Raw genomic sequence first — 25,430 nt, 5'->3', positions numbered from 1 at the left:
CTTATAATTGGAAGCTGGCTCTTGATTGGTCGCTGGCATTTTAGAGTTAGAGTGTGGTGGGGGGGGGGGATGAGTCATCCATCCTCCACGCATCTCTGTTGCTCTCCTGTTGAATTTTGCATCGAAGGAAGCAGACACTGACGGAAATAAATCCTCTCTCTTTACGTATCTAGACGTATATTTCATTTCACATACAGCATTTTTAACATTATATTCAATATCAAGCAATTTGAATGGAAAGTGGAGAACTAAAAAAAGACATTTACCATTTAGGAATCGCTGCGATTTCACGCAGAGAGCCTCCATTTCTAGAACAGTGTCCTCAAGGTACCAATCATTTTTCATACTTTGGTGAGCATCGTCTGCAGACAATGTTCTGTTTGAAGGCCGTGCGCATGAAAAAAAAAATGGAAAAAATAAAAACATGCGCACTCCATCACGCCACAGCCTTCACTCCATTTATAGTGCACGAGGAGGAGAGAGTGACATCTTGAGTAAGTTTGAGCACAACTCATTCAACAGAGCGCCGGAGCAGGAGGCTCGCCTTTAATTACACGAGTCATTATTCCCCGACGTACAGAGCAGCCGCTTTGTGGAACGCCAGCCTCCGAGTAACCTAATTACTCATTACTTGTTGTGATTACATCTGTACGGAACGGGATTAATGGGGCTGGGAGTGCAGTAAAGCAATCATTAGAGGCCTTTTTTTATGATCTGAATTGCTTTTCTTCCCTGCTTGATATTTGTCTTTTTTTATGTTTTGCAGTCAGTTGTTTAAACAAAGGCGTGTCTTGTTTTGTTGCTACTATCGACATCTACTTTGTTCAATTTGTGCATGTCTGTTTTCTTTTCTGACCAATGGGGTTATGAATTGAATATCACTTCAAATAAAATTTCTTTTTTTTTTTTTTTTATTTCTTTAAGTTTGTCAATGACCATTTGGAAGATACAGATGAGTCATGGGAGAAAGTTTTGTGGTCAGATGAGACTAAAATGGAACTTTTTGGTCATAATTCCACTAACCGTGTTTGGAGGAAGACGAATGAAGAGTTCCATCCCAAGAACACCATCCCTACTGTGAAGCCTGGGGTGGTGGCATCATGCTTTGGGGGGTGTTTTTCTGCACATGGGACAGGACGACTGCACTGCATTACGGAGATTATGACCGCGGCCATGTATTGTGAGATTTTGGGGAACAACCTCTTTCCCTCAGTCAGAGGATTGAAGATGGGTCAGGGCTGGGTCTTTCAACATGACCATGACCCGAAGCACACAGCCAGGAAAACCAGGGAGTGGCTTCGTACGAAACATATCAAGGTTCTGGCATGGCCGAGGCAGTCTCCAGACTTAAACCAAATAGAAAATTTTTGGAGGGAGCAGAAAATCAGTGTTTCTCAGCGACAGCCCAGAAACCTGTCGGATCTGGAGAAGATCTGTGTGGAGGAGTGGGCCAAAATCCCTCCTGTAGTGTGTGCAAACCTGGTGAACAACTACAGGAAACGTTTGACCTCTTTAATTGCAAACAAAAGCTGTACCAAATATTAACATTGGTTTTCTCAGGTGTTCAAATACTTATTTGCAGCTGTATCACACAAATAAATTGTGAAAAACATCATACATTGTGGTTTCTGGATTTTTCATTTTGGATTATCTCTCTCACAGTGGACGTGCACCTACGATGAAAATTTCAGACCCCTCCATGATTTCTAAGTGGAAGAACTTGCAATATAGCAGGGTGTTCAAATACTTGTTTTCTTCACCGTATTCTACATCTGGATCACAAAAGGTGGCAGCGACCTCGAATGACTTTGGAGGTGCCCTCGGACTTGTCGCATTTCGGGGCCGATTTAACCTCTGCGAAGGAAGAAAAACCAACCTTGCATTCGGCGACGACGCCAAATTGGGCTGTCGACTGATTTCCGAATGAGCTCATTCATCACGGAGGATGACGCTTGTGGGCCGAGACGTTCCCGGTCTGCTCTCACGCTTGCAGGAGAAAGTAAACAGCGTGCCTTCGGGGTGACCTTTTCCTGAAACTCCGCGACAGTACTTGGACTCCCAAGTCCCTTTGGAGAAAATGTAATGTACTTTAAAATAGAACCCAGACTGAGTCGTTTTTCCCACATCCTTACGATCGCTCGGCTCTATAAATAGAGCAGCCGGATAGCCGATCCTTATCCGGAATTGCGGGGTAAAATACTTCATCGGGAAGATATTTTTTTCTCGAGTGAGCTAAACAATGGGCGGCACGGTGGACTCAGCTGGTAAAGCGTTGGCCTCACAGTTCTGAGGGTCCGGGTTCGAACCTGACCCCGCCTGTGCGGAGTTTGCATGTTCTCCCCGTGCCTGCGTGGGTTTTCTCCGGGCACTCCGATCTCCTCTCACATCCCAAAAACATGCAACATTAATTGGACACTCTAAATTGCCCCTAGGTGTGATTGTGAGTGCGGCTGTTTGTTTCGATGTGCCCTGCGATTTGCTGGCAACCAGTTCAGGGTGTACCCCGTTTCCTGCCAGTTGACAGCTGGGATAGGCTGCAGCACTCCCCACGAACCTCGTGAGGATAAGCGGCGAAGAAAATGGATGGTGAGCTAAACACCGATCAGTCCCGAAAGAGTCGCACTCCGGAGTCGTAGCCTTCAAATGACCGCGGCAAAAATCAGGCGAGTCCAGTTCGTGCTAACTTTCGGTCATTACATCGGTCATTTCAGTTTACAATTGAAAAGAAAAAAAAATTCTTCATGATATTGTACGGTCAACGAAAAGGCCGAACGTAACTGAGACAGCGAGAACTAGAGTGGGCTAACTCAGTTTCCGTCACTTTGTACTAGAGTGCTTGAGTCGTAGTTGCACCAAGAAATAAAAAATGGATTTAATATTCCACCCAATCTCAAATACATGATTTGTAGTCCCGCTGAAACATATTTACGTCAGGGAACTACAGAGCAAGAAGGCCTGTCAGACGGAGGCGGGGAACGTTCTGCCGCTCGGGTGCCACCCAGGTAAACTGTCGCCGCGATTTAGAACTGATGAAGCGCGATAGCGTTATCTCGCTTTCAAAAGGTCCGACAACGCGACCCTGCCCACTTTGGAGACATCCGAGGGCCAAAGGGACAAAAAAAAAAAAAAAACAACTTCACTTAGGCGGAAGAATGACGACATGATCGGGCTCAGTGGCCTGGAAGAGAATACGCACAATAAAAAGAGTAAAACACCGCAGAAGAAAAGCAAACGTGACGGGAGCCCGGAAGGTTCTCAGGAATGTTTCAAGTTGCTGACCCCCCTCGTCCCAGAAATAGAAATAAATGACGGAAAGTTCCCCATGATACTTGGACTCTTCTACGGTTTCTGGATTGACCTACGACCCTCGAAAAGACAAACATATTTCCGTGGGAACCTTTGAAAATGTGATAGGTACGCAGAGTTCAATTTCAAGATGGAAAAAAAAAAAAACGATACTTGGGGCACTGCTACACTTTTTTTTTTTAAAACATCTACTCAAAAGGAACCCGGAACAATAAAGCAAAAACTTTATCCTGGGCACGGCAGACCACTCGGAAGGAATTAGGCCAAAATCCCGGCGGAGGAACACGGAGCATGATTAAACGCCGCCTTCCTTAATCGAGAAGCTAATTTGCGACCAATCCCGCAACTTGGTTTCCATGCAGCAATGAGAGGAAGTCATTAATAAACGCGGCATATCTAATTAGGAGTCGTGATGGGAGGCGCTTGGTCGGTTTCTCTCGCCCGGCAGAACTTCTCTAATTGGGTCACGGTTCCCAAAGTGTGCCGACGGGCCGTGACGTGTGCTCGCCGAGTTCAAGATTTAAAATATTCCTTCGCATGTGAAACGTATCACATAATTTTGTGAAACGCGACTTTTTTTTTTGGTGTGGCAGGAATGCGCTTCCGTAACAAATATTTCCTGGGGCAAAAAAAAAAAAAAAAAAGTCTACTGTCAATCTTTTATCCATTTATTTCTTTATAAAGGTGTTTTAGCACGCCACTTCCACAATCTATAGACATTGGGGAAAAGTAAGGCAAAAATAATATAATACAAATAAAATTAAGCATCAAACAAGATAAAAACTAAAGATTTTTGTTTACATGTAACTCCAGGAATGGAACAATAAGTGAATGACAGCAATTATAATTCCGATGTATCAAACTATTGTAAAGTACTGGGATGGAGAACAGTGACAATATTAAAGATGAATTGTGAGTTGACTTTTTTTTTTTTTTTTTTTTTAAGTTGATACCACGCAATAACATTTTGCAGGCAAGCATGCAGCGAGACTTGGCTTTCAAACTTATTTGAAAGAACTTTAAAGACAAATTTTTTTTGGGTGGGTAGGGGGGCGTAATTACCTCTAAAGATATAAATGTTTTGTAAATGATTGATTTATTTTAAATCAAACGTGATCAAAATTTTATGAAAAACGTTATCAGTAAAGATAAAGGCTTCCATAGAATAAAAATAAAATTGTATTAGCCATAATAGACACCTGGTCTTATCTACAATTCCAGTTCAAGGAAATAAAAAAAAAAAAAAAAAACTTGAATTTTGTGTTCATCAGTTCTTTCCCATCTTTGAAAAGGCACATCTAATCTGTTTTGTTTTTTTCCCCCACATTTAATAACTGCTTATAGAACAGAGGACTGACTGCACTTACATTTTTACGGTATATCAGAAACAACTAGCCCTGTGTATTGAGTGATTGAAAGATATTTTTGGGGTGGGGGACGGGGGAGAGACGATGACTGAATAATTTTTTGACAATAAATAACCCTACACAGTAACCTTCTCCCCGCAGCGAGTTCATTCCGGAACGTTGCGCCGCCTGAGGCCGCCCTCCTCGCGCTTGGGGTCCTCCGGCGAAGGCGTGACATCAAGCTCCTCGTCTCCTTCCTCTTCCTCCCCATCGACGACCTCTGTTTCCTCCACACCGTCGTTGTCGTCTCCGTTCCCTTCTGCCGTTTCCTCCTCCGATATTTCCGGGAGCGCTTCTGTCACGTCGCCGCCTCCCGCCGTTTCCGAGCTCCTGTCGGCGTGCGGCGAGGTCTCGTCGGCCCCCAGCGTTTCGATGAGGTGGTCCAGACTCTGCTCGAAGCAGGCCTCTACAAATCCGGAACAGGAAACGGAAATGTTACATCAAAAAATTGTTCATCGGCCCTAAAAATATCATCTTACACTTATGAAAGATTAAATGTGTGCTTTCAAGATAAATACAACTGAACTCCACTAAACACATGTATAGCACTTATTTAAAAAAAAAAAAAAAAAATATATATATATATATATATATATATATATATACACACACACATACATATACATATATATACATATACATACATATACACATACACATATATACACACACACATTGTAACATTATACACGTTTAGATTCTCCGCATACCACCAGGTGGAGCCTTTGTATAACTATTTATTGTAAACAGCATTAGTGGGATGGGGGGATTAAAAATAAAACACAACTTTAACACATTTTAAATTAAAGTAGTGGTTAAATCCTGATGATTAAATTGCTTGGAACATATGTAATAATCCAAAATTAAAAATTTTACATCCACGTTTTAATTTTTACTTTCTCGGAATGATTTGGCCCATCTGATAATTTACAAAATCAAACCAAATCAATCAAACTCAAATCAAACCAAATCAAGGACCCTTGAGCACAAAAGTTTTCCCCCAATATTTTACCTTTCAATTTGACCTTGAATTCCTGAAGTTCCACACTAGAATATGTACAATAGCTCCCTCTGGTGGTAGGAAAAAAAAACTGACTCAAATATTCAACCTCAACAAATGAACTTTTTTTCCAGTAATCCAGGATAGTAAATAAGTACAGTTCATTGATATTTAACTTCCAAACACATGTACCTTTTCCAAGTACTCGAGATGCAAAGTGTCGCAACGTGGATGCTCAAATTGCAATGTACCTTAATTCCCGGCCTATAGACCGTACCTGATTATAAGACTCACCCAGTACATTTGGAAAAGAAATACCATTTGGTACATACACAAGCCGGACCTGTGCAAAAGTCGCAAGTGTCCACATTGAAACGCATGATATTTACAAAGAAAGATGGCGCTAATAGGGCCGGTTAAAAAAATAAATAACATACCGGTAAAAATCCCAGACACGGCAGTAACACGCTAGCACAGCACTAACAGGGCCGGTTAAAATAAAACATACCTAAATCAGTGAGACGCGCCAGTAACACAGCAGCAACACGCTAGCGCAGCGCTAACAGAACCGGTTTAAAAAAAAATAAATAAAACATTTCGGTAAAAGTCACTTCCTCGGCACACATATTCCAACGGTCTCACTCTTACATTTTCCGCTCAAGAGCTCCCTTGCGTCCGTTCGAAAAAAAAATGCACAAATTAGCAGCAACACCGCATAAGCCGCAGGGTTTGAAAGCGTGTGGAAAAAGTTGTGGCTTATAGGCCAGAAATTACGGTACATTTGTTTATTTTTTCCCCCTCTTTCCTTAATGTGACAGCTTAACACACGGAAAGGCGCACTCACCGTTCAAAGGCGGACACTCCATTCCTCTTTTTTTCATGAGGCAGCGGATTGTCTGGAGCTGGGTCAAGATCTCGTTCTTCTGGTCCTGGGCCACAGATTTGGCACTGATGACCGGTGAGGAGAGAAAAGTGTCGATTTGGCATCTTCTACAATGGTCGCCATGAAACATATTGTCGGAGTAGAAATGTCGCCGGGCATCCTCCAATGATGAGTATTTATAAACGGGGTCGCCGCGTATTTGTCATTTATGCCCATATGCTCATGCAATTTATTCGGATTGAATCATTTAACCGCTGAAAACGCATTTATATAACCTGTGCCTCTGTTTTTGTACATGCCAGATGCAGAGCGGAAGCTATGTGGTTTCTCTACGTTTAAGTCCCTTGTCGCCATCTTGTGGCGTCCATTCAAAACTTATTATGCGAAAAATAAAAGTGATGAACATAAAATATTGGAAGCTCACTTTTAAAAAGGTACCATGAATCAAGAAAGGAAAAAAAATGTTTTTCATTTTCTGCAAGTAAATGCTGTAAATGACATTATTTGTAATGTCCAATGTTCATTTTGCTCTCAAACATGCACCTAAAAATAATAATAATAAATAAATAAATACATACATAAAAACGGTACCACTCACCAGTTTGTGAGCGGGTCGAGCTGGGTGAGAATGGAATTGAGCATCCTCTCGGTTTGAGCGAGCCTTTGTTCCAGTTCGCTCAGCTGGTTCTCTGCGGGGAAAACAAACACACATGCGCGCGCATTTCAAATACTTTTCATAAACAAATGCCGGAGTAAAACAAACACGAGGTATTCAAATGCAAACTTGCGGCCTACGCAGAAACGCACCTGCTTCGGCCGATTTCTTGGCCCCTTTCGCGAACTTTTCCTTTTGCGCCTGGTCATCCGAAGACTTGATCTGTAAGATGGAGGCATAAATATTAAGATCATATTTACGCTAACAGGCGCTAGGATGTATAGTTACTGAGGTCCTTGATTTGGGCAATCTATGACCAGTAAATCAATGTGGAAATTTGGCATTTTCAGCGTTGAATTCGAGCCTACCTTCAGAAACTTGTACGCCGCAAACACCCCGACCCCAATGGCGTACAGCGGCATGAGCGTGAAGACGTAGCCCTTCCCGTTATTGGCGGATTTGAACTTGTCGGCCTTCAGCTCCTGCTCCATCAGCCTCTTCATCTGTTGGACGCTCTCGGCCGACTGACGTGAGCTCGGGGCGCCCGTGCTGACCGACGGACCTCTTGGCGCGCCCGGGCCGGGACCACCTGCCGCACATAAATCGTATAGTTCAGAATGACAAATTGGGTTTTCATACATTGTGATTAATTAGCTGACCGTATCTTAAAGGTCAAGTGTCATCCCTAAAAACACTAAAATAGATATTGTAATGAAAAATACATATGACATTATTCACGTCAATGTCTATACGAAAAAAATAAATATCAGCAGAGAGGGTATCATCCATGCGCAAAGTTGCGGAAGTCTCATTCGACATCCAAGTGGTCGCCATATTAGCTGCATCTTCTGCCTGTGATGTCACACTTCGACATTCGCCATTGAATACACGCTGTGGCCCCTAATATGGGAGACGAACACGCCCCTTCTGACACAGAAGCTCTTTTCAAAGTAGAGAACATCTCACAACTGAGTGAAGAGACCGGGGCAATAAAACCCTATCGTTTAGAGCCATATTTAGATGATAGGCGGAGCACGGCCAAACCGCATGCAGGCAAACCACCTCCCTGCGCAAGGTGATAAAAACAACGCTGCCCGCGAGCGATGACGACGCCACGGCCAAACCGCCTAAACCATCCGATCCGCCACCACGGCGGAGATGAGCCACCGCGGCAGGCGCCACGACGAGCCACCCCGGCCGAAGCCGTGTTGACAAAGCCAGTTGGGATCCACAAGGCCGGCGGAGGCCACCTTCAGCGGCTGCTGCACGGAAGTCGTCTGGTCCGCACATCGAAACATTTAGCACCCCTGACTTGTGGATTACGCCCACCCCCCCTTCCCCAACTATTGTTGTTTTTTTTTTTTTTTAAGTAGCTGTATACACACCTATCTGCCATTTGGAACCCACGAAGCTCTCGTCCTTTGCACCCGTGCAATTCTTTTTTTCATGACAAATTGGGTCTTTTGGAAAACTATGAAGAGAGAATCCATCCTCCCGAGTGTTCGAGCAATATCCAACAATGCAACGAGCTGGCATTTTGGCGAACAGCAAGGAACAACGAGCTACATTCCAGCAGGTAAAACTAATAGAAAGAAACAAGTCCACTTGAGGGCGGTCCTGCCATGTATGTCACTTCCTGCTTCTTCTTTAAAACATATCTCGAGAGGATTTTCATGGCGGGAGTTACAAAAAGCCATGTATGTCAAAATCATGTTTTGTGGTGAAAAAACGGATGGGTCCATAACGGCTGCTGTTTTTTTTTGTTTTTTTTTTTGTTAATAACATACTAAAAATCCTTTTAGATTTGATTCAATTCTGACATTGGGCAGCAACAAAAACACCCTAAACGTCATTTGTTCGACCTAAAATTGGATGACTTTTTCCAAAGTGATCATGAAATGGTGTGCAAGTTCAATTTTTTACAAGGAGGAGAAGAACTGTCGGTGTTCCCACCACAACCTCATTAGCAAAAATACACTTTTGACATTTCTTTGCGACAGTCGTTACCTGTTATTCGATTATTCCCCCGTTTAATAATGCCAAACACTCTACTAACCCGTTTATTGAATATATTTGTCCTTCATAAATTGATATACACAACTATAATGAGCATATTATTGGGCCTTGATACTAATCGGTGGTGTTCCCTGATGATAATCGCAATGAATCATGGCTGACGTCACCTTTCCTGGAGTAGCGAGGGTCGAGCCTCGTCTCCTTGGCCCCCGTGCCGACGCCGAACATCTTCGGCAGGACGACGAACGTGAACAGCACGGCCGTGAACGCCAGGGCGACTTGCTGCGACGCCGACAGAACCATTCTCGACCCACGAACAAAACTGAATGAGCAAAAAAGGAGGAACGCACACGCACAGCTGAAACTGTGCAAACCACAAATAAACTCCTCTGTCAAATCAACATCGCTTCCGTGAAACAGCTTTTCAAAATTAAAGCTATACTAGCTACATCTTGTACAAAATTGCATTTATACCCAACAGTGCGGCTTTGATAGATAATGAATTTGATATTAAAGTAGGTTACACTACGTTTTTTACACAGACAACTTGTTTTTTTTCTGATGTTGACGTTACGTAGTCATAATTTTGAAAAGCAGCACATATTGTTTCCCGTGACAGCTGTTGTTGCGTTCAGGTTATGACTACAAATCGGACTTTAGAACAAAATCATGTTTTTAAACGTTTTTTTGCGAGAATCTGTTCGATTCTCTCACTGCAACTACGTTTTGGGTACTAATACTAAAACATTTTTTTTATATTCCAGCATTTACAATACGCTTCACAACTTAATCTTATCTTTGTCTACTAAACAAGACGAACTTTACTGTAGAGTAAATCTTCAAGTAATAATTTGTGAGTTTGCAGGTTTTGTTTATTCGTTATTGCGGTAGGCTATAATCCTTTGAGAAAACTCACCAATTGCCCCCATAAAACCATGTCATATAAAAATCTTGCTTTGGTTCCATCTTGTAGCCAATGAACTATTTATGCCACATAGCCTTGTCTAACGGGAAAAAAGTGCTATGCAGCCATTTTCAGGCATCTATCGGCAATTCTAAACCTTCTTGGGTGGACATCAATCACGTCCGGGTTTACTTCATTAGCAAAGGGACATTGTAATACCAACACGAGCATTTCATCATGACAATATTTGGGGGAAAAAACTGTCAGATGTCATCATAAAGTCACAATATTAAGGTTTGGTTATTACACAGAGGGTTTCTGTGTGTTTAACTTACGATAACGCGCCACTGAGGGATGATACAGTAGCAAAGAGACATTTAGCATTTTCAAAATCTATACAGACCAAATTCCAGGAAATTTATCGGAGCGGGTTATATTTCCTCAAACAGCGACCAGTGTCATTTATTTAGTTAGGAGCAAAGAGAACTAAACAGATGATAACCCAAAAGAAGCATCGATTACAGACTCATGACTGGTTAGCGGAGAACTGTTACGACCATATATGGACGATACAGCGGTGACTTATTGCCGCCACGATTTGAGGGCGAGAGGTCATCGAACAATATGGCTAACACTGGTTTTAAAAGTGTCTGCAGAAAAACAGTGAAATGATTTCTACAGCTGACAGCATTTGAGTTTATCTCACTCCTTCCGTCAAACATAAAAAAAAAAAACCAACAACAAAAATGGAGAGTTACGCTGAGTCCAGGCTAGTGCTGCTAAAACCATTCGCCCTGCAGTCCTCACAGGATAGACTTCCTGTTTCGGCTTGGCAGCTGCACTGGACCGGCAAGCTTTTGTACGACGGGCCTCCAACTCCTTTGGCCGGTGCGTTCTCGGGCTCGGTGACGCTCCTGTACGTCACCTCGGACTGGCTGCATTCGCAGGGCCGCGCCGGAGAGCCCGGCACGCTGAGCAGTTCGTCGTGCTCCTCGGGGATGCTGGGCGAGGGGCCGTCGTCCAGGCTGCGGGGCCGATCTGGAGAGGAGAAGCTGGGTGGCGGTGGAAGCAGCCGGCTCAATGCCTGGAGCACCTACAAAAATCATAATAATAATAATAATAATAAAATACTTGAGCTTTCAACCAATTACTACAAATAATGACTAACATTTACATTCAGTAGCGTAGTACTGCTGAAAGTTTTATCCCCAAGAAGTGTTTTTAACAATTGCAAACCACTGTAATATTATGCATACTATGAACATTAGGACTGTGCTAAAATATAGGAAAACAAAAACTATAATTGTGAATGAATCAATTAAAATGTGTTGCCAATAAAGGTTCAGTTTTACAAAAAATGTGAATGTACTGCACTTAAGAGTTAAATATAGTACAGCCTCGGTTCTCGAACCTCCCCGTTTTTCAAACACCGGTTTTCGAACGAAAAGGCTGAAAGCAAGAAGGATGCCCCAAGTGCTGACGTCAAAGCCATCTGTGCTGAATGGAACGAAATCCATAATTTCGTCGAAATTCGTCACCCCGATGAAGCTGAATGTAGCAGAGCCACTGCAAAATTTTAATGATGGTGTGATAAGCCACTTCAGAAAGGTTCTTAAAAGACGGCAGAAACAAATGATTAATTAAAATTAGATATGTTCTTTGTGAAAAGGGAGCGAGTGCCCCCGCCCCCCCCCAGACATCTGATACAGTTGTGGAAGCATTTCTGCGTTTTTGTTTTCTTTGCCAACGCGAGTCACGAATATTTTTGTGTTACTTTTTGTAAAAATAAAAGAAATGCTTTATCCCCCCTCATTATTGCTTGTTTAAAGTTATTCTGCACTTTTGTTAATAAAAAAAAAAAGTTTACAAGGCTGGGGGCCAAGTCGGTACAGATACAGCAATGCACTCCTCGCCTACTCTACTACTAAAGCATAAATTTTAAGCAAAAATATAAATATATTTCTGAAATTATTTTATTACATAAAGTATTTAAACAATACACGTAATTCTACTATGCAGTTTATTTTCAGGAAATGCTAAAAAAATGCTTTGAAAAGCCTGAAGTTTTAGGCTTGGAACGTATTATTACTTTTTCCATTCATTGTAATGGGAAACCTCGATTTGGTTTTCGAAAAAATCGGTTTTCGAACAAATCACTTCTTGAACTATTTTCTGGAACAGATTGTGGTCGAGAACCGAGGCTTTACTGCACAACTCAACGGTATTTAGGCAGGGATTCTTTCCCATACCACTAGAGGGAGCCCTGGCACAACTATCCACACTCTGAGAATCAACTCACGTTCTCCATGCTGGGTCTGGAATTGTGGCTTGCGACGCATTTCAAGGAAAGATCCAGAAGACTGCGGGCCAAAGACGGCGGCCATCGACCGGCCGACGGGTCCAAAAACTGCAGGCAGGAGTCCACGCTGCCGCTGTCCTCCGCTTCAGAGGTGAGCAAATCCCTCTGTTAAAGGCAGACGTCGACAACGAATTATAAATCATAACGAAGAGACGATAAATCTTTTATTAGAAACCCGAAATGCAAAACAAATGCACTCCAAAAAGTGCGGATTAAAAACACCTTTTACCCACTGTTACATCATACATTTAATTCGGTGGTAACTTGGTTGCAAAGAAGAAACAAAATATTATTAAAATATTTTCAGACTTGCGGTGAACAAAACAGGTCTTGAGCATTGCTCTGTTGTTGTCAACCGAATACGCAGGAAGTGGAAAAGCAAACTCCTCCTCCTTCCGCCGTCGTCTTCACTCACCAGCAGCGTGTGTTTCGGTAGCTGCTCGACCGCTTTGCGCCCCGTCATCGTTTCCATGACGACCTGCGGGCAAACATTCCTGAAATATGAGGCCTGTTCTCACTTGTGAGCTGTTGCGCACAAACAATAGCCAGGACTCAAATGTGTGCGAGTAATTGTACTCAAAGTGGTATCGGTATATAACTCCACCCATCCATCCATCTATTTTCTTAGCCGCTCATCCTCACAAGGGTCGCTGGAGCCTATCCCGGCTGTCAACCGGCAGGAAGGCGGGGTACACCCTGTACTGGTTGCCAGCCAATCGCAGGGCACATAGAGACAAACAGTCGCACTCACAATCCCACTTTGGGGCAATTTAGTGTGTCCGATTAATGTTGCATGTTTTCGGGATGTGGGAGGAAACCGGAGTGCCCGGAGAAAACCCACGCAGGCACTGGGAGAACATGCAAATTCCACACAGGCGGGGCTGGGATTGAACCCGGGACCTGAGTACTGTGTACCAACGCTTTACCAGATGAGCCAACGTACCGCCTGTTATATAACTCCATCCATCCACCCATCCATTTTCTACCGCTTTTCCAGGTCGGGTCATGGGGAAGTAGCTTAAGCAGTATATAACTGTACTGCATATAAATGTATATAAGTCATCATTAATAATTACTAAGATTGGTTAGTGTGGATCAAACTTTTTTTTTTAAATATTAATGTTTAGCCATGGTACGGTACTATATGTAAAATTTCCCTCCTTCACCACAAACGGCTTGGCAGGCGGCTTTTTTGCTCAACAGCACCTAAAAAACAAAACACTTTTCACAGCATCACTTCCTGAATTGGTTAAAAAAAAAAAAAAAACACAAAGCCGAGAAGAAAAAAACAAAACAAGAAAAGCAGACCTGACATTTGAAACCAAAGTAAAAGAAGAAGTTCGTCCTGCGCTAGTCGGTGAACTGTGAAACGTAGTATTGTATTGATGAGAAAAGGAGGAAACGATGCTGGGTCAACCATTCATGCTGGGATGATTTGACGATTTTGATTCAATAGGCCCATTGGTAGCTATGGCGACAGCAACAACTACAACAACAACAAGACATTTCGTTGAGTGAGAAAGTCGATGAGTTACATCACCGTTCCAAAGCTGAAAACATCCAGGCCGGTGGAGAGTTTGCCATTTCGGAGGTACTCCTCGGGGAGGTACCCCGGGTGGCTGTGGAAACCCGCGTCCAGGGTGGCGGTGCGACGCCGGTCCACCGAATGCGGGCGGAGTCGGGCCAGGCAGACGTCGGACAGTTTAGGTTGCAAAGTGTCGTCCAGGAGTACGTTGGAACTGCGCAGCGGCCATTTGAATGTCAGATATTGTGAAAAAAATTTTTGCATTAGCGACAAGTACCGTAATTTCCGGCCTATATGCGGTGATGTGGTTAATTTGTGCATTTTTTTCTGACAGCCGCAACGGGGCACTGGAGCGGAAAAGGTAAAGAGTGAGACCGGTGGAATATATGTGCCAAGGAAGTTACTTTTTACGGGTATGTTTGTTGGCACTGCCCTAGCGTTAGCGCTGTGCTAGCATGTTGCTGCTGTGTCATTGCCGTGTCTCAGTGACTTTTACCGGTATGTTTTTTTTTAACCGGCCTTGTTAGCACTGTGCTAGCGTGTTGCTGCTGTGTTACTGTCATGCCTCAGTGATTTTTACCGGTATTTTTTTTCCTTTTAAACTGGTCCTGTTAGCACTGTGTTTGCGTGTTGCTGCCGCGTCTCAGTGGTTTTTACCGGTATGTTTTTTTTAAGCAGCCCTGTTAGCGCTGCCCTAGCGTTAGCGCTGTGCTAGCATGTTGCTGCTGTGTTACTGTCGTGTTTCAGTGATTTTGACCAGTATGTTTTTTGTTTTTTTTTAAACTGGCCCTGTTAGCGCTGTGCTAGCGTGTTGCTGCCGCGTCTCAGTGATTTTTACTGGTATGTTTTTTTTAACCGGCCCTGTTAGCGCCGTGCTAGGGTGTTTCTGCCGTATCTCTGTGATTTCGGTATGTTTCTTTTAACCAGCTCTATTAGTGCTGTGCTACCATGTTGCTACTGTGTAGCTGCCGCAACTGTTTTTTTTTTTTTTTTCTTTCTTTTTTTTTTAAACCAGGCCTGTTTGTGCAACTGTGTTGTTGCTATGTTAAGCTAAGGTCAAGGATCTTCCGGCTTGTCCCTTTCGGGGTCGCCACAGCGTGTCATCTCAGATGAACGCACATATTTTTATGCCAGATGCCCTTCCTGACGCAACCCTTCTCAGGGAGTGGAGGCCCCAGTGGTATATGAACCCACAACCCCTGGTTTACCAGACCAAAGCTCTAACCACTGAGCTATGGGGCCAAATGCTAAGCTCAGGTAAGGTATTAAAAAGTTTGAAAACTCTTTCTGTGTACTGTCTTTCTTTGTAGATATCTTGTGTTTCAATGTGGGCACTTGCAGCTTTTACACAGGTGCGGCTTATGTATGTACCAAATGGTATTTCCTTTACAAATGTACTGGGTGAGGTTTATAATCCGGTGCGCTCTCTAGGCCGGAAATTACGGTAGATGTCAAAAGCAATTGCGTCAATGCGTCGAGTGCATCTATGTATTCGTACCTGGACACGTTCCCGCAAATAACCGCACATGCTTGGGACGTATGGAGGTGATGTAAGGCCTTTGCCACCCCCTTTATAATGGAGAAACGTTCTTCCCAGGATAAAGGGGGCACATTGCTCTGTAAGGAAATTCATATTTTAAAAAATGAATCCTCGATCAAGGTCAAGACCTCCTCGCACAAACTCGTTTTCGGAAAGCCGCAACGCACCCGTCGATGGAGCCTACGAAAGAGCGATCCTTTCGCCAGGTAGGGATACAGCAGACAGTAGCGCCTCTCGTCCGAAAAGCAGCCCAGCGACACTAAAACGTTGGGATGTCGGCACCTGCAAGGCATCACCGCGCCGCAATCGTCACGACAACACGCGGGACGTCAACGACAACCGTTTTACCGATAAGAAGAAGCACGTACAATTGGTGGATTTCCATTTCTTTTTGGAAAAAATCCCAGAGAGTCTTCCATGACGTATTATGGACCTACGGAGAATGATAAAGGTGGTCAATCCAGAGCGACGCTGACGCATGGCTGACCTTCAGTTCTGATAATCGGGGTGATGTTTGCCCAAACAACCTGTACACGAGGTTGGATATGAAAGAAGGAGAAAAGGATAGCTACAGGTCGGCCAGACAGAGGGATGGAGATGGGAAGGATGTGTAGCAGGTAAGGGTGATTAAGGATAGCGATGGAAATATGTCGACTGGTGCCAGTAGTGTGCTAAGCAGATGGAAAGAGTACTTTGAGAAGTTAATGAATGAAGAAAATGAGAGAGAAGGAAGAGTAGAAGAGGCAAGCGTGAATGACCAGGAAGTGGCAATGATTCGTAAGTTAGAAAGGCACTGAACAGGATGAAAAATGGAAAGACAGTTGGTCCCGATGGCATACCGGTGGCTGTGGAGTTTTTGACCAACTTATTCAATAGAATACTAGCGGGAGAGAAGATGCCAGAAGAATGGAGGAAAAGTGTGCTCGTCTCCATTTTTAAGAACAAAGGCGATGTTCAGAGCTGTGGAAACTACAGAGGAATAAAGATGATGAGCTACACACTGAAGTTATGGGAAAGAGTAGTGGAGGCAAGACTCAGGTCAGAAGTAAGTATATGCCAGCAACAGTATGGTTTCATGTCTAGAAAGAATACCAAGGATGCATGATTTGCCTTGAGAATGCTCGTGGAAAAGTACAGAGAGCGTCAGAAGGAGCTACATTGTGTCTTTGTGGATCTAGAGAAAGCCTATGACCAAGTACCAGTACCAAGAGAGGAACTGCGGTACTGCATTGCGCAAGTCCGGTGTGGAATAGTATAAGACATGTATGTGGGCAGCAGAACAGCAGTGAGATGTGCCGTAGGCGTGTCAGAAGAATTTAAGGTGGAGTTGGGACAGGACCCCCAGACAAGAGAGCGAGAGGAAGACCAAAGAAAAGGTCGATGGATGTTGTGGGGGAGGACATGAAGACGGTGGGTGTTAGAGAGGAAGATCCATGAGATGCGCTTAGATGGAAAAAGATGACACACTGTGGCGACCCCTAACGGGACAAACCGAAAGGAAAAGAAGAAGTTTGTCCGAACAAGGGAGTTATTTGTGGGTGAACAAAAGAAAGAAAAAAAAAAATCTTTTGTTTTTGTTTCCTACGAGGATTTCCTGTGCTTTTTTTCCTGTGGTTGTTGCAACGCGAACTGCCCGATTTGATGGCATTTTACAAAAATTCCAACAGATGAAACACTTTTTCAAATGTACGTCAAGAGATGATGTTAGTAGTTTTGCGGGGGTCTTCCGTTATAAAAAAAAAAAAAAATGTGGGCTGACCTGTTTGAAAAGCTTGACCGCAAAGGTGTCTCCTCCGATCCGTGCCAGGTAGACGTCAGAGAAGCTGCCTTCTGAAATTCTCATTTCGGGGTGAAAATCTCGGGTCCCCGCTCGGATGTCCCGCAAAGTGATCGGCGGCTGGGCTTTTCGTGGAAAACACAGACAATCTGCTTTCGTCACAGAAACCCTTTCAAATGTTCACTTTAGTCAGTCGGGCTTATTGTTTTCATGAGAATAACTCGTCTCAAACTGGACGGATTGGATCCATCATTGTGGCAATGGTCCTAACCCTTACCTTCAAATTTATCAAAGTTATCTATAAAATATACTCGCTAACACAATCATCGGTTAAGCATGGGAAATACTGAAAACGAGGAATTTTCTCACGGTACCTTTGACGGCCTGAAATTGGCCCTGAAAGAGCTGTATGGCCCGATAGTGGTCCATGTCCTTCAGTACTTTGAGCAGGTCCCCCACTCGCGCGTTCTGCTGGGCCCACGACCAAAGCAACTCCTCGGTGGGACTGCGACCTGCGGCCTCCACGCGCTCGTACTGGCGAACCTCCGTGAAGCTTGGGAGGATTCGGGAGGCTGCCGCAAACGGGCAACTGATTACCGTCCACTCAATTTAGCGATTTATTAATCTGTTGCAACATCACACGCAAAATGAAATCTGAAGACAGACACATTTGATACATAAATGAAATGGAATGACGATAAAAGCCGGCAAACAATAATCATGGTGTCCCACAGGGGTCTATCCTTCGACTCGTGTCATTAGCATTGCCAATAGAACATAAAACAAATTGTGATAATTACCATCATTACAATATTTTCAATTAATCATTTTTGATACCACCGCGCGGTCACAGGTCTGATGGGTCGCAAGATGCGGCGTACGCCACGAACACGTCGCCCGCCAATTGCGGGTCATCGTAGGCATCAAAGTTGTTTTTTATATTAATCATGCAAAGAATTTTACCAATTCAAAATAACACGCAGGAACACTTCCTGTAATTTATAACACCTGTCTATTACCATGACAACTGCTACTACTCATTTCAACAATAACATTAAAATCATTATTTTAATATTATTCCATGCATATTTCACCTCAACACAAAGGATTGATCTCTTTTTAGATATATATATATATTAAATATAAATGTTGCTAATGATGCGAATATTCTCCATGCATATAAATAAAATTCACTGCAACGTTAATATCTATCACTTCTGACAACAATAAAAATGAGTAACTATCACTAATACAATTATTGTAATTAATTTGGGTTGCCCAAAGCGCTGTCATTTCAAAGGGGCTCATTAAAAATGTAATTTCATTCATGCAAAATTCAACTTTTTCCACTAAAGCGAATGTTAAGACGTCAATTAAAAAAAAAGAAAAAGAAGAAGAAGAAGAAGTACAAGCCAACAAACACTCACCTAATGCTCGCCAACCATAGCGATGACAGCCAGTGTCCATAATTTTACAAAACCGGTCGATGAGCATCAGGGGGACGTTGTAGAGAAACGTGTTTGGGTCCATTTCAGACCGTCTGCGGGGATAACGGACGCGAGTCAAGCAAGACCGAGAAGTTGGTGGCGAAAGTGTGGAAACTCCCCGCAGTTCGCACGAGCAGACGTCACTCGGCGGCGCTGCGAGAAGCTCTTCCGGGTAGCCGCCCTCCGGGCATCCGTTGTAAACAAAGTCCAATTTCGCAAAGAATACGGCGAAACTTCATTTTATATACATATATTTTTTAACTGCGATTCGTTGGCGACCAGTTCAGGGTGTACCCCGCCTCTTCCCCGTTGGCAGCTGGGTTCGGCTCCAGCACTCCCGCGACCCTCGTGAGGATAAGCGTCTCAGCAAATGGAAGGATGGATAGAAAAACAAAATAAGGCACGATTGCTAAATGTTTTTGTTTAATTGTTTATTTGAATAGGCAGTAGCACTATACTTTTTTTAAATATATTTTGTTTGTCATTTTTATTGTTTTTTTTTTTTTTTTGGTTATCCCGTTTTAAATGTTTTCTCTTTGTTCACGTAAAGCACATTGAGTAAATAAATAATAAATTTGCTTTGCACTATCAAAAAAAAAAGTACACCGATCATCCACACATTGAATGAAAATCAATCTCCATAAGCCGAGATGCTCTTTTTGGCACATTTTCCATTCGAAATCGGGAAATGGAGCGCAGAATTGGAAGGAAAAAAAATACACCGATTGGAAGCACGGCGGATCATACACAGTTGTGAACGTTCACAACAATTCCACAGAAGATCAATAGCTTTTGGGGTCAAAACTACCGCCATCTTGAACTTTGTCACATGCAGGACTGCATTGGCGTTATTCAATAAATGATGCAATAGATTAGCAGTAAACATGATCTCTTCAAAGCTTTTCCTGAGATGCAGTTGTACTTTTCTGCCCTCTACTGGCCAACATGAATAACGAGAGATTTACTGTAGAGGACACTGGGTGTCATATTTCAATACTTCCACATTCCGCCGTCTATTGTTTATCATCCTCCCTCAAATTACCCGTTCGGAGCGGGATCCCACGTGACTTGTCTTCTTTTGCTCAGTTTTATTAACTGAGCTTTTTTCCCACCCAGCAGTGCCAAAATCACTTTTTGTATTAAAAGAGGTCCACTCGCTCTCTTTTTTTGTTGTTGTTGATGTTCTTCATCTCAAGACAGAGCTGACCTGTGGCAAACAAGAAAAAAAAAATATATATGACGACAAAAACAAATAGGGCGCAACAAAAATTTGTTTTCGTTTGATTGAAAATGAAAGCAGTACATACCCGAAACAAGGGAGCGGGAGAATGTTACATATCTGGTTCTGCATAAAAATTAAAAAAAAAAAACAATAACACGACTGTAAATAGTGCCTCTCTCTTTTTTTTTAACTTCAGAGTTAGTCATCAATTGGTCAGGAAGAAAAAATTGACAGATTATCAAAATAATCGTGAGTTGCAGCTTTGCAGTTTTATGTGACATCAAGCCACGAAATGATCAAGTCAGTGCAGGTCAATATTCATTTTTTTTAAATCCAGGTTGAAAACTCTTCTTTTTCTCATGCTTTTTAGATAATATGCACTTTTTGATCATATTACTTGCACTGAATGGAGTTTTAATTGTCTTTTTTAAATATTTTGTTTGTTATTTTTATTGTTTTTGTGCCGTTTTAAGTGTTTTATCTCTTTGTTTTCTAATACCTTTAATCATGTAAAGCACACTGAGTTACCTCGTGCATGAAATGCGCTATACAAATAAATTTGCTTTGCTTTACTTTCCTTGCTTGCTTTAGTAATCAAAACAATATTTCCATCTCGCGTTATGGAGGTTTGCGTGTCTTACATAAATGCAAACGTACCCCAGGAAAACCTGCTGGTGGTCCCCATGTGAGTCACCAGGCAGGTGTACTCTTCTCCGCTTTGCGGGGTGAAGGGCACATATTTGGTCAGGTGGTAGTTCCAATCCTCCCCGAAGAGCAGATCGGTCTGGTTGGCCCGCTGGATCACGACGCCGTTCTTCTGCAGCTCCACCGTGATCAGCGGCGGGTGGAAGTTGTTGACGTGGCACAGGAGGACGTTGGCTTTGCCGAACACTCCCGATGTCCGGCTGTACACCTGAACGACTGGTGGCACTGGAGAAAAAAAAAAAAAAAAAAAAAAAAACACATCCCAATCAATACGTTTCCATGGATGGAGACCTGCACCTTCTCTGACTCTTCCAGTTTTCCCTCAATTTCCCACTGAGCTGAGGGCCTCGTTCGAAGAATTTTCCACGAATTTTGCTGTTCACCAACGTTGTGTAAAAAGTACACAAATGGTGAAGAGTTCCACAGCTGTACTGTATTCTAATGTTTTAATAACATCATCAGGAAAGCGTAAAACTGTGGCAAACAAATGTGCGTTCATCTGAGATGGCACACTGCGGCGACCCCTAACGGGACAAGCCGAAAGGAAAAGAAGAAGAAGAAGGTCATTTTTTAGGGTCACTGCTTAATTATGAGATGAGATGAAAAGCTCAGAAAACTCACACCACGATTATCATGGCCTCATATGCGTTTTTTTTCCCCTCTGATGACTTTTCACGTTTATTCCTACAATTAAAAACATATATATATATATATATATATATGTATATATATATATATATATATATATGTATGTATAGCTAATCACAATGTAACTTAAAGAAAGGTAAAAATGAATATATATGTTTTATTTTTACATAAAATGGGCTTTTTTAAGGGAAAACATTTACCGATCAACATTTTGCAACTTCCCAACTAGAAAGCTACAAGTAACTACTTACATGTTTTGGTCACCGAAGAGTCCAAGACGCACAGAAGTCCGAACAGGGTCAAGTAGTGGCGTGTATTCATAGTTTTAAACTCGCTTTGTTCGTGATTTTGGAATAAAAACAAACCCTTCCGATGAAAGTGAAATGCCAACCGAGGTTCTGAGAAATAATACTAGTTGTATGCCGCAGAGCAGTGCAAAGGTTGATTTGCACATAGTCCACGCCCAGGCCGCGTCGGGAACCTGCTGTCAATCCAACAACGTTCAGGGTTGTTGCGGTTCAAAAACCGGTTTGGAAATACCCGGAAGCGGAGCTGCAATTTCTTCTTATAACATTTTATATCTGCTCTTTATAATCAGTCACAAAAAAAAAAAAATAATAATCCTGTTTTGTTCAACCTGCAACGTCGACCTTGACCTGCAGTTAACTGCTGATTATGGTGACATAGAAATACAAGATTTGTGTACTAAATCTGATTTTTAAGTCATCTGCGCTTTTTTTCCCCTCTGATGACTTTTCCTGTTTATTCCTACAATTAAAAACATTTTTGTTTACTTATTATTTTCCAAGACCTCGTGTTGACACAGGGTTTCCAGGGACAGGAAAAGTACCGATCTGGAGATTTTATTCCACTTAATTTTTTGTAATGTGAGCTACATCAACCATAAATGAGGTAAAAAAAAAAAATAAAAATCACTGTCTTGCTAATATTTGAAATCAGACTGTTTAACTTTTACAATAACGCTAAAGTGATGGGAAGCAACTAACTACCAGTAGTATCAGTACTTTTTCCAGGAACTTTGTACGTTTTGTCCTATTATTTTTTTTTTCAAGTGATGACCTTTACTCCCAAGATTAAAAAATAAATGACCATACTAAAGAGTCCTACACAGGTCGTTTAGATTACATGAAGTGTCCCCTGGAAAAACATGTGATTGTGAGGGCTTGTAAACATGTAAACAACCAGACAAATTTAAGAGGCATTTATTCAGTGAAATACAAAAAGTTACAAACTACTGATTCAGCAAAAAAACTCATTGTTGCCCGAAATTGACAAAAGTGCAACTAACAGAACCCAAAGCCTTGATGACTACAATGAATAACTCCAGAGTGATATCACTCATAAATGACAGCAAAATTTTCTCAAAGTTGGATTAATGAAGCATGTTACGCGATACAGTTGTAACGTTGAAGCCGTTGGTCACTCTGAATCCGGAAGAAGATGCGGGAGATTGGTGAAAGAAGTGATAAATCCATCTCTGTTGCAATCGTGGCAAGAACACTTTGCTGGTGCCTGCTTACATGTTGGGCTCTAGAAGGAAGAAAAAAAAAAAATAAAAAAATTATATATATAAAGAGAGACATATATTTGATAATAAATAAAATATAAATAATAATATATATAAATATATACACACAAAAATACATAATATAAAAAATATATATAACGTATATTGTATCTTTAAAATGTGAAAATCAAAATGCATCTTAATTGTAATGGTTCCACGTGTTTCCCCCTAGAAAAAGATCAATCCTTTCAAAATTGCAGATAATAAAAATAATAATAATAATAATAACACACGCAACAGTTGTTTTTATTACACAGTTAATACCTGTAACATCCATCTATCCTTTCATTTTTTTTTCACCGCTTATCCTCACGAGGGTTATAGGGAGTGCTGGAGCCTATCCCAGCTGTCAACGGGCACGAGGCGGGGGAACACCCTGAAGTGGTCGCCAACCGATCGCAGGGCACATGGACATAAACAGCCGCACTCACAATCACACCTTGGGGCAATTTAGAGTGTCCAATTAATGTTGCATGTTTTTGGGGTGTGGGAGGAAAGCGGAGTGCCCGGAGTAAACCCACGCAGGCACGGGGAGAACATGCAAACTCCGCAGAGGCGGGTCCGGGATTGAACCCGGGACTTCAGAACTGTGTGGCCAATCCTTTACCAGCTGAGCCCACCGTGCCGACTATCTGTAACAGTAAAACTTTTAAAAATTTGAGATTTGCATTTGTTCTTGTACTGGGGGGGGGGGCTCTGATACGTGGAGGTGAATGAAGTTGAGAAGAGTTTTTATTTTATTTTAAATCTGACGGCATATTAATGAATGTAAAATGTTTCAAATGGGACGTTTGACCGCGGAGGTTCCGCCGCGACACATTTTTGCACTTTTCTCACCCCAGTCGATGTTCTTCGAAGGAGTCGACGCATGAATGACTTGGCAATAGTACTTGTCCTCCTTGTTGGGTGTGAAGGGCGCGTGCTTGGTGAGATGGAATTGCCAGTTCTTTTCGAAGCTCAGGTCGCTCTCAGCGGCGTCCGGCAGCTCCCGCCCGTTCTTGAACAGTTTGACGGTGATGTCGGGCGGGTGGAATTGGCTCACGTGGCAGATGAGGGAATTGGGCATGCCGTACTGGCCCGGCTTGTAGCTGTACACCTGGACCGTCGGGGATTCTAGGTGGAGAAAAGATGACAAACGTTATCTTTGTAAACAAGACAGTTCATCAGAGTTCATAAGACACGATTCCCCCACATGCGTCAGGGATATTGTTTATATTGACATAACCCTAAGCCATTGTGATTATTTCCTGCTTCTCCACTAGTCAGCACTTGAGCAAAAATAGAAAAAACAAAACTGAAAAAAAGCTCTAGTTTGACTTTGTAAAGTGTGTTTTCAAATGTGGAAGTGGGGTGAATACATAAAAGTACAAGTAAGTAAGCTTCCAGTAAAATCCAGATTGTACAGCACTGAAGTTGTACACTGTGCTTGTCTGTGGGGTGGTGGGCGGGCTCATAGGTGGAGCAGTTACAAGAAATCGAAAGTAAACTCCATTTTATGATTCGACATTTTTGGGCGGTGTAATTTGTCTTCCAGTAAAAAAAAAACATTTTTTTATATACAGTTTGTTGCCATTTTTAAAGGTTTACAAATGGAAATCAAAATTAAACATTAAAATACCCCCCCCCCCATTTTTTTTAATTATGTTGAATCTCATACTTACGAAACTTGGAGTCCGCGGTCCAGTAAAGAGCCGCCATAAGTGCTAACACCGGCACGAACTTCATGTTCGCGACCTTCACCGCTGGAGATTCGAAGTCCGGACCGCTCCCGATTTGCCTTCCGCAGCAGAACTAAACCGAAAGTATAAACAGCGTTTCAAAAAGGTCTCCGACCCCGCCCACATAGAGTTTCTCAGCCAACCATTTCATTTCGTTCTGAAGATGCCCCGCCCAATAATTTCCCCCTGAGACAATTGTTTATTGTCGGCCACGTATATCCGGCTGGCTTCCACTAATGTTTCCACCAAAAATAAAGACGACGACATATGTCCACATCAATTCGTGCGTTCGCTTGTTTTTTAAACTACATGTAGAACATCTCTCACCCCCACCCACATTCGACACACAAACCGTGTTTTTAGGGCGCAAAATAATGTCGACAAACTTCCTCATGCGCACTTACTAAACATGGCAGTCTCCTGGTTATGACGTCATATTAGGGCGTCGTAAATGTATTTTGGTACAGCGAATTCCGAATAAAAGAATTATACACCCGTTGGATATATTATGTATCATACATGTAATGAAATAATAGGTACTATTATATAAGTTACTTTTTTTGGGGTGTGGAAGTAATACGCTTCCGTATTTTGCTCAGAATTCCTTTTTTTGTGGGAATGCGAAGTAATTCATTCAATTTCCTCTGTCTGAATATTCATTCTTAGTAATTATTGTTGTGTATTTCGGGCG

General features: G+C 42.4%; 4 protein-coding genes across 5 annotated transcripts; all 4 read right to left on the bottom strand.

The window, feature by feature from the left end:
• Nucleotides 1-3,961: 3,961 nt before the first annotated feature.
• Nucleotides 3,962-9,569, bottom strand: ccdc107 (coiled-coil domain containing 107). The gene is made up of 6 exons (XM_061806679.1): nt 9,434-9,569; nt 7,619-7,839; nt 7,403-7,472; nt 7,194-7,284; nt 6,557-6,660; nt 3,962-5,118 (listed from the first exon to the last, which is right to left on the bottom strand). The coding sequence occupies exons 1-6, from the start codon at nt 9,567-9,569 to the stop codon at nt 4,820-4,822; spliced, it is 921 nt and encodes a 306-aa protein (XP_061662663.1). The 3' UTR covers nt 3,962-4,819.
• On the bottom strand, nt 9,472-19,039 carry irak3 (interleukin-1 receptor-associated kinase 3). Of its 2 annotated transcripts, none has more exons than XM_061806677.1 (11): nt 18,799-19,039; nt 17,746-17,943; nt 17,354-17,520; nt 15,963-16,027; nt 15,762-15,876; nt 15,553-15,671; nt 14,070-14,268; nt 12,945-13,007; nt 12,470-12,634; nt 10,183-11,263; nt 9,472-9,588 (listed from the first exon to the last, which is right to left on the bottom strand). In XM_061806677.1, exons 1-10 carry the CDS (start codon nt 18,899-18,901, stop codon nt 10,925-10,927), a joined length of 1,533 nt encoding a protein of 510 aa, XP_061662661.1. In that variant the 5' UTR covers nt 18,902-19,039; the 3' UTR covers nt 9,472-9,588; nt 10,183-10,924. The 2 variants fall into 2 exon arrangements, with proteins under 2 accessions (XP_061662661.1, XP_061662662.1); XM_061806678.1 differs by having other exon boundaries at nt 17,354-17,496.
• Nucleotides 19,040-19,234: 195 nt separating this feature from the next.
• Nucleotides 19,235-21,953, bottom strand: LOC133493372 (beta-2-microglobulin-like). Its single transcript, XM_061806680.1, has 4 exons — nt 21,685-21,953; nt 20,738-21,010; nt 20,166-20,203; nt 19,235-20,065 (listed from the first exon to the last, which is right to left on the bottom strand). Exons 1-3 carry the CDS (start codon nt 21,752-21,754, stop codon nt 20,190-20,192), a joined length of 357 nt encoding a protein of 118 aa, XP_061662664.1. The 5' UTR covers nt 21,755-21,953; the 3' UTR covers nt 19,235-20,065; nt 20,166-20,189.
• A 687-nt stretch (nt 21,954-22,640) lies between these two features.
• On the bottom strand, nt 22,641-24,843 carry b2m (beta-2-microglobulin). Its single transcript, XM_061807403.1, has 3 exons — nt 24,683-24,843; nt 23,859-24,134; nt 22,641-22,984 (listed from the first exon to the last, which is right to left on the bottom strand). The coding sequence occupies exons 1-3, from the start codon at nt 24,744-24,746 to the stop codon at nt 22,971-22,973; spliced, it is 354 nt and encodes a 117-aa protein (XP_061663387.1). The 5' UTR covers nt 24,747-24,843; the 3' UTR covers nt 22,641-22,970.
• Nucleotides 24,844-25,430: the final 587 nt, after the last annotated feature.

This window comes from Syngnathoides biaculeatus, chromosome 20, assembly GCF_019802595.1.
Source record: "Syngnathoides biaculeatus isolate LvHL_M chromosome 20, ASM1980259v1, whole genome shotgun sequence".
NCBI lineage: Eukaryota > Metazoa > Chordata > Actinopteri > Syngnathiformes > Syngnathidae > Syngnathoides > Syngnathoides biaculeatus.
This window is presented reverse-complemented; position numbering and strand designations above follow the sequence as displayed.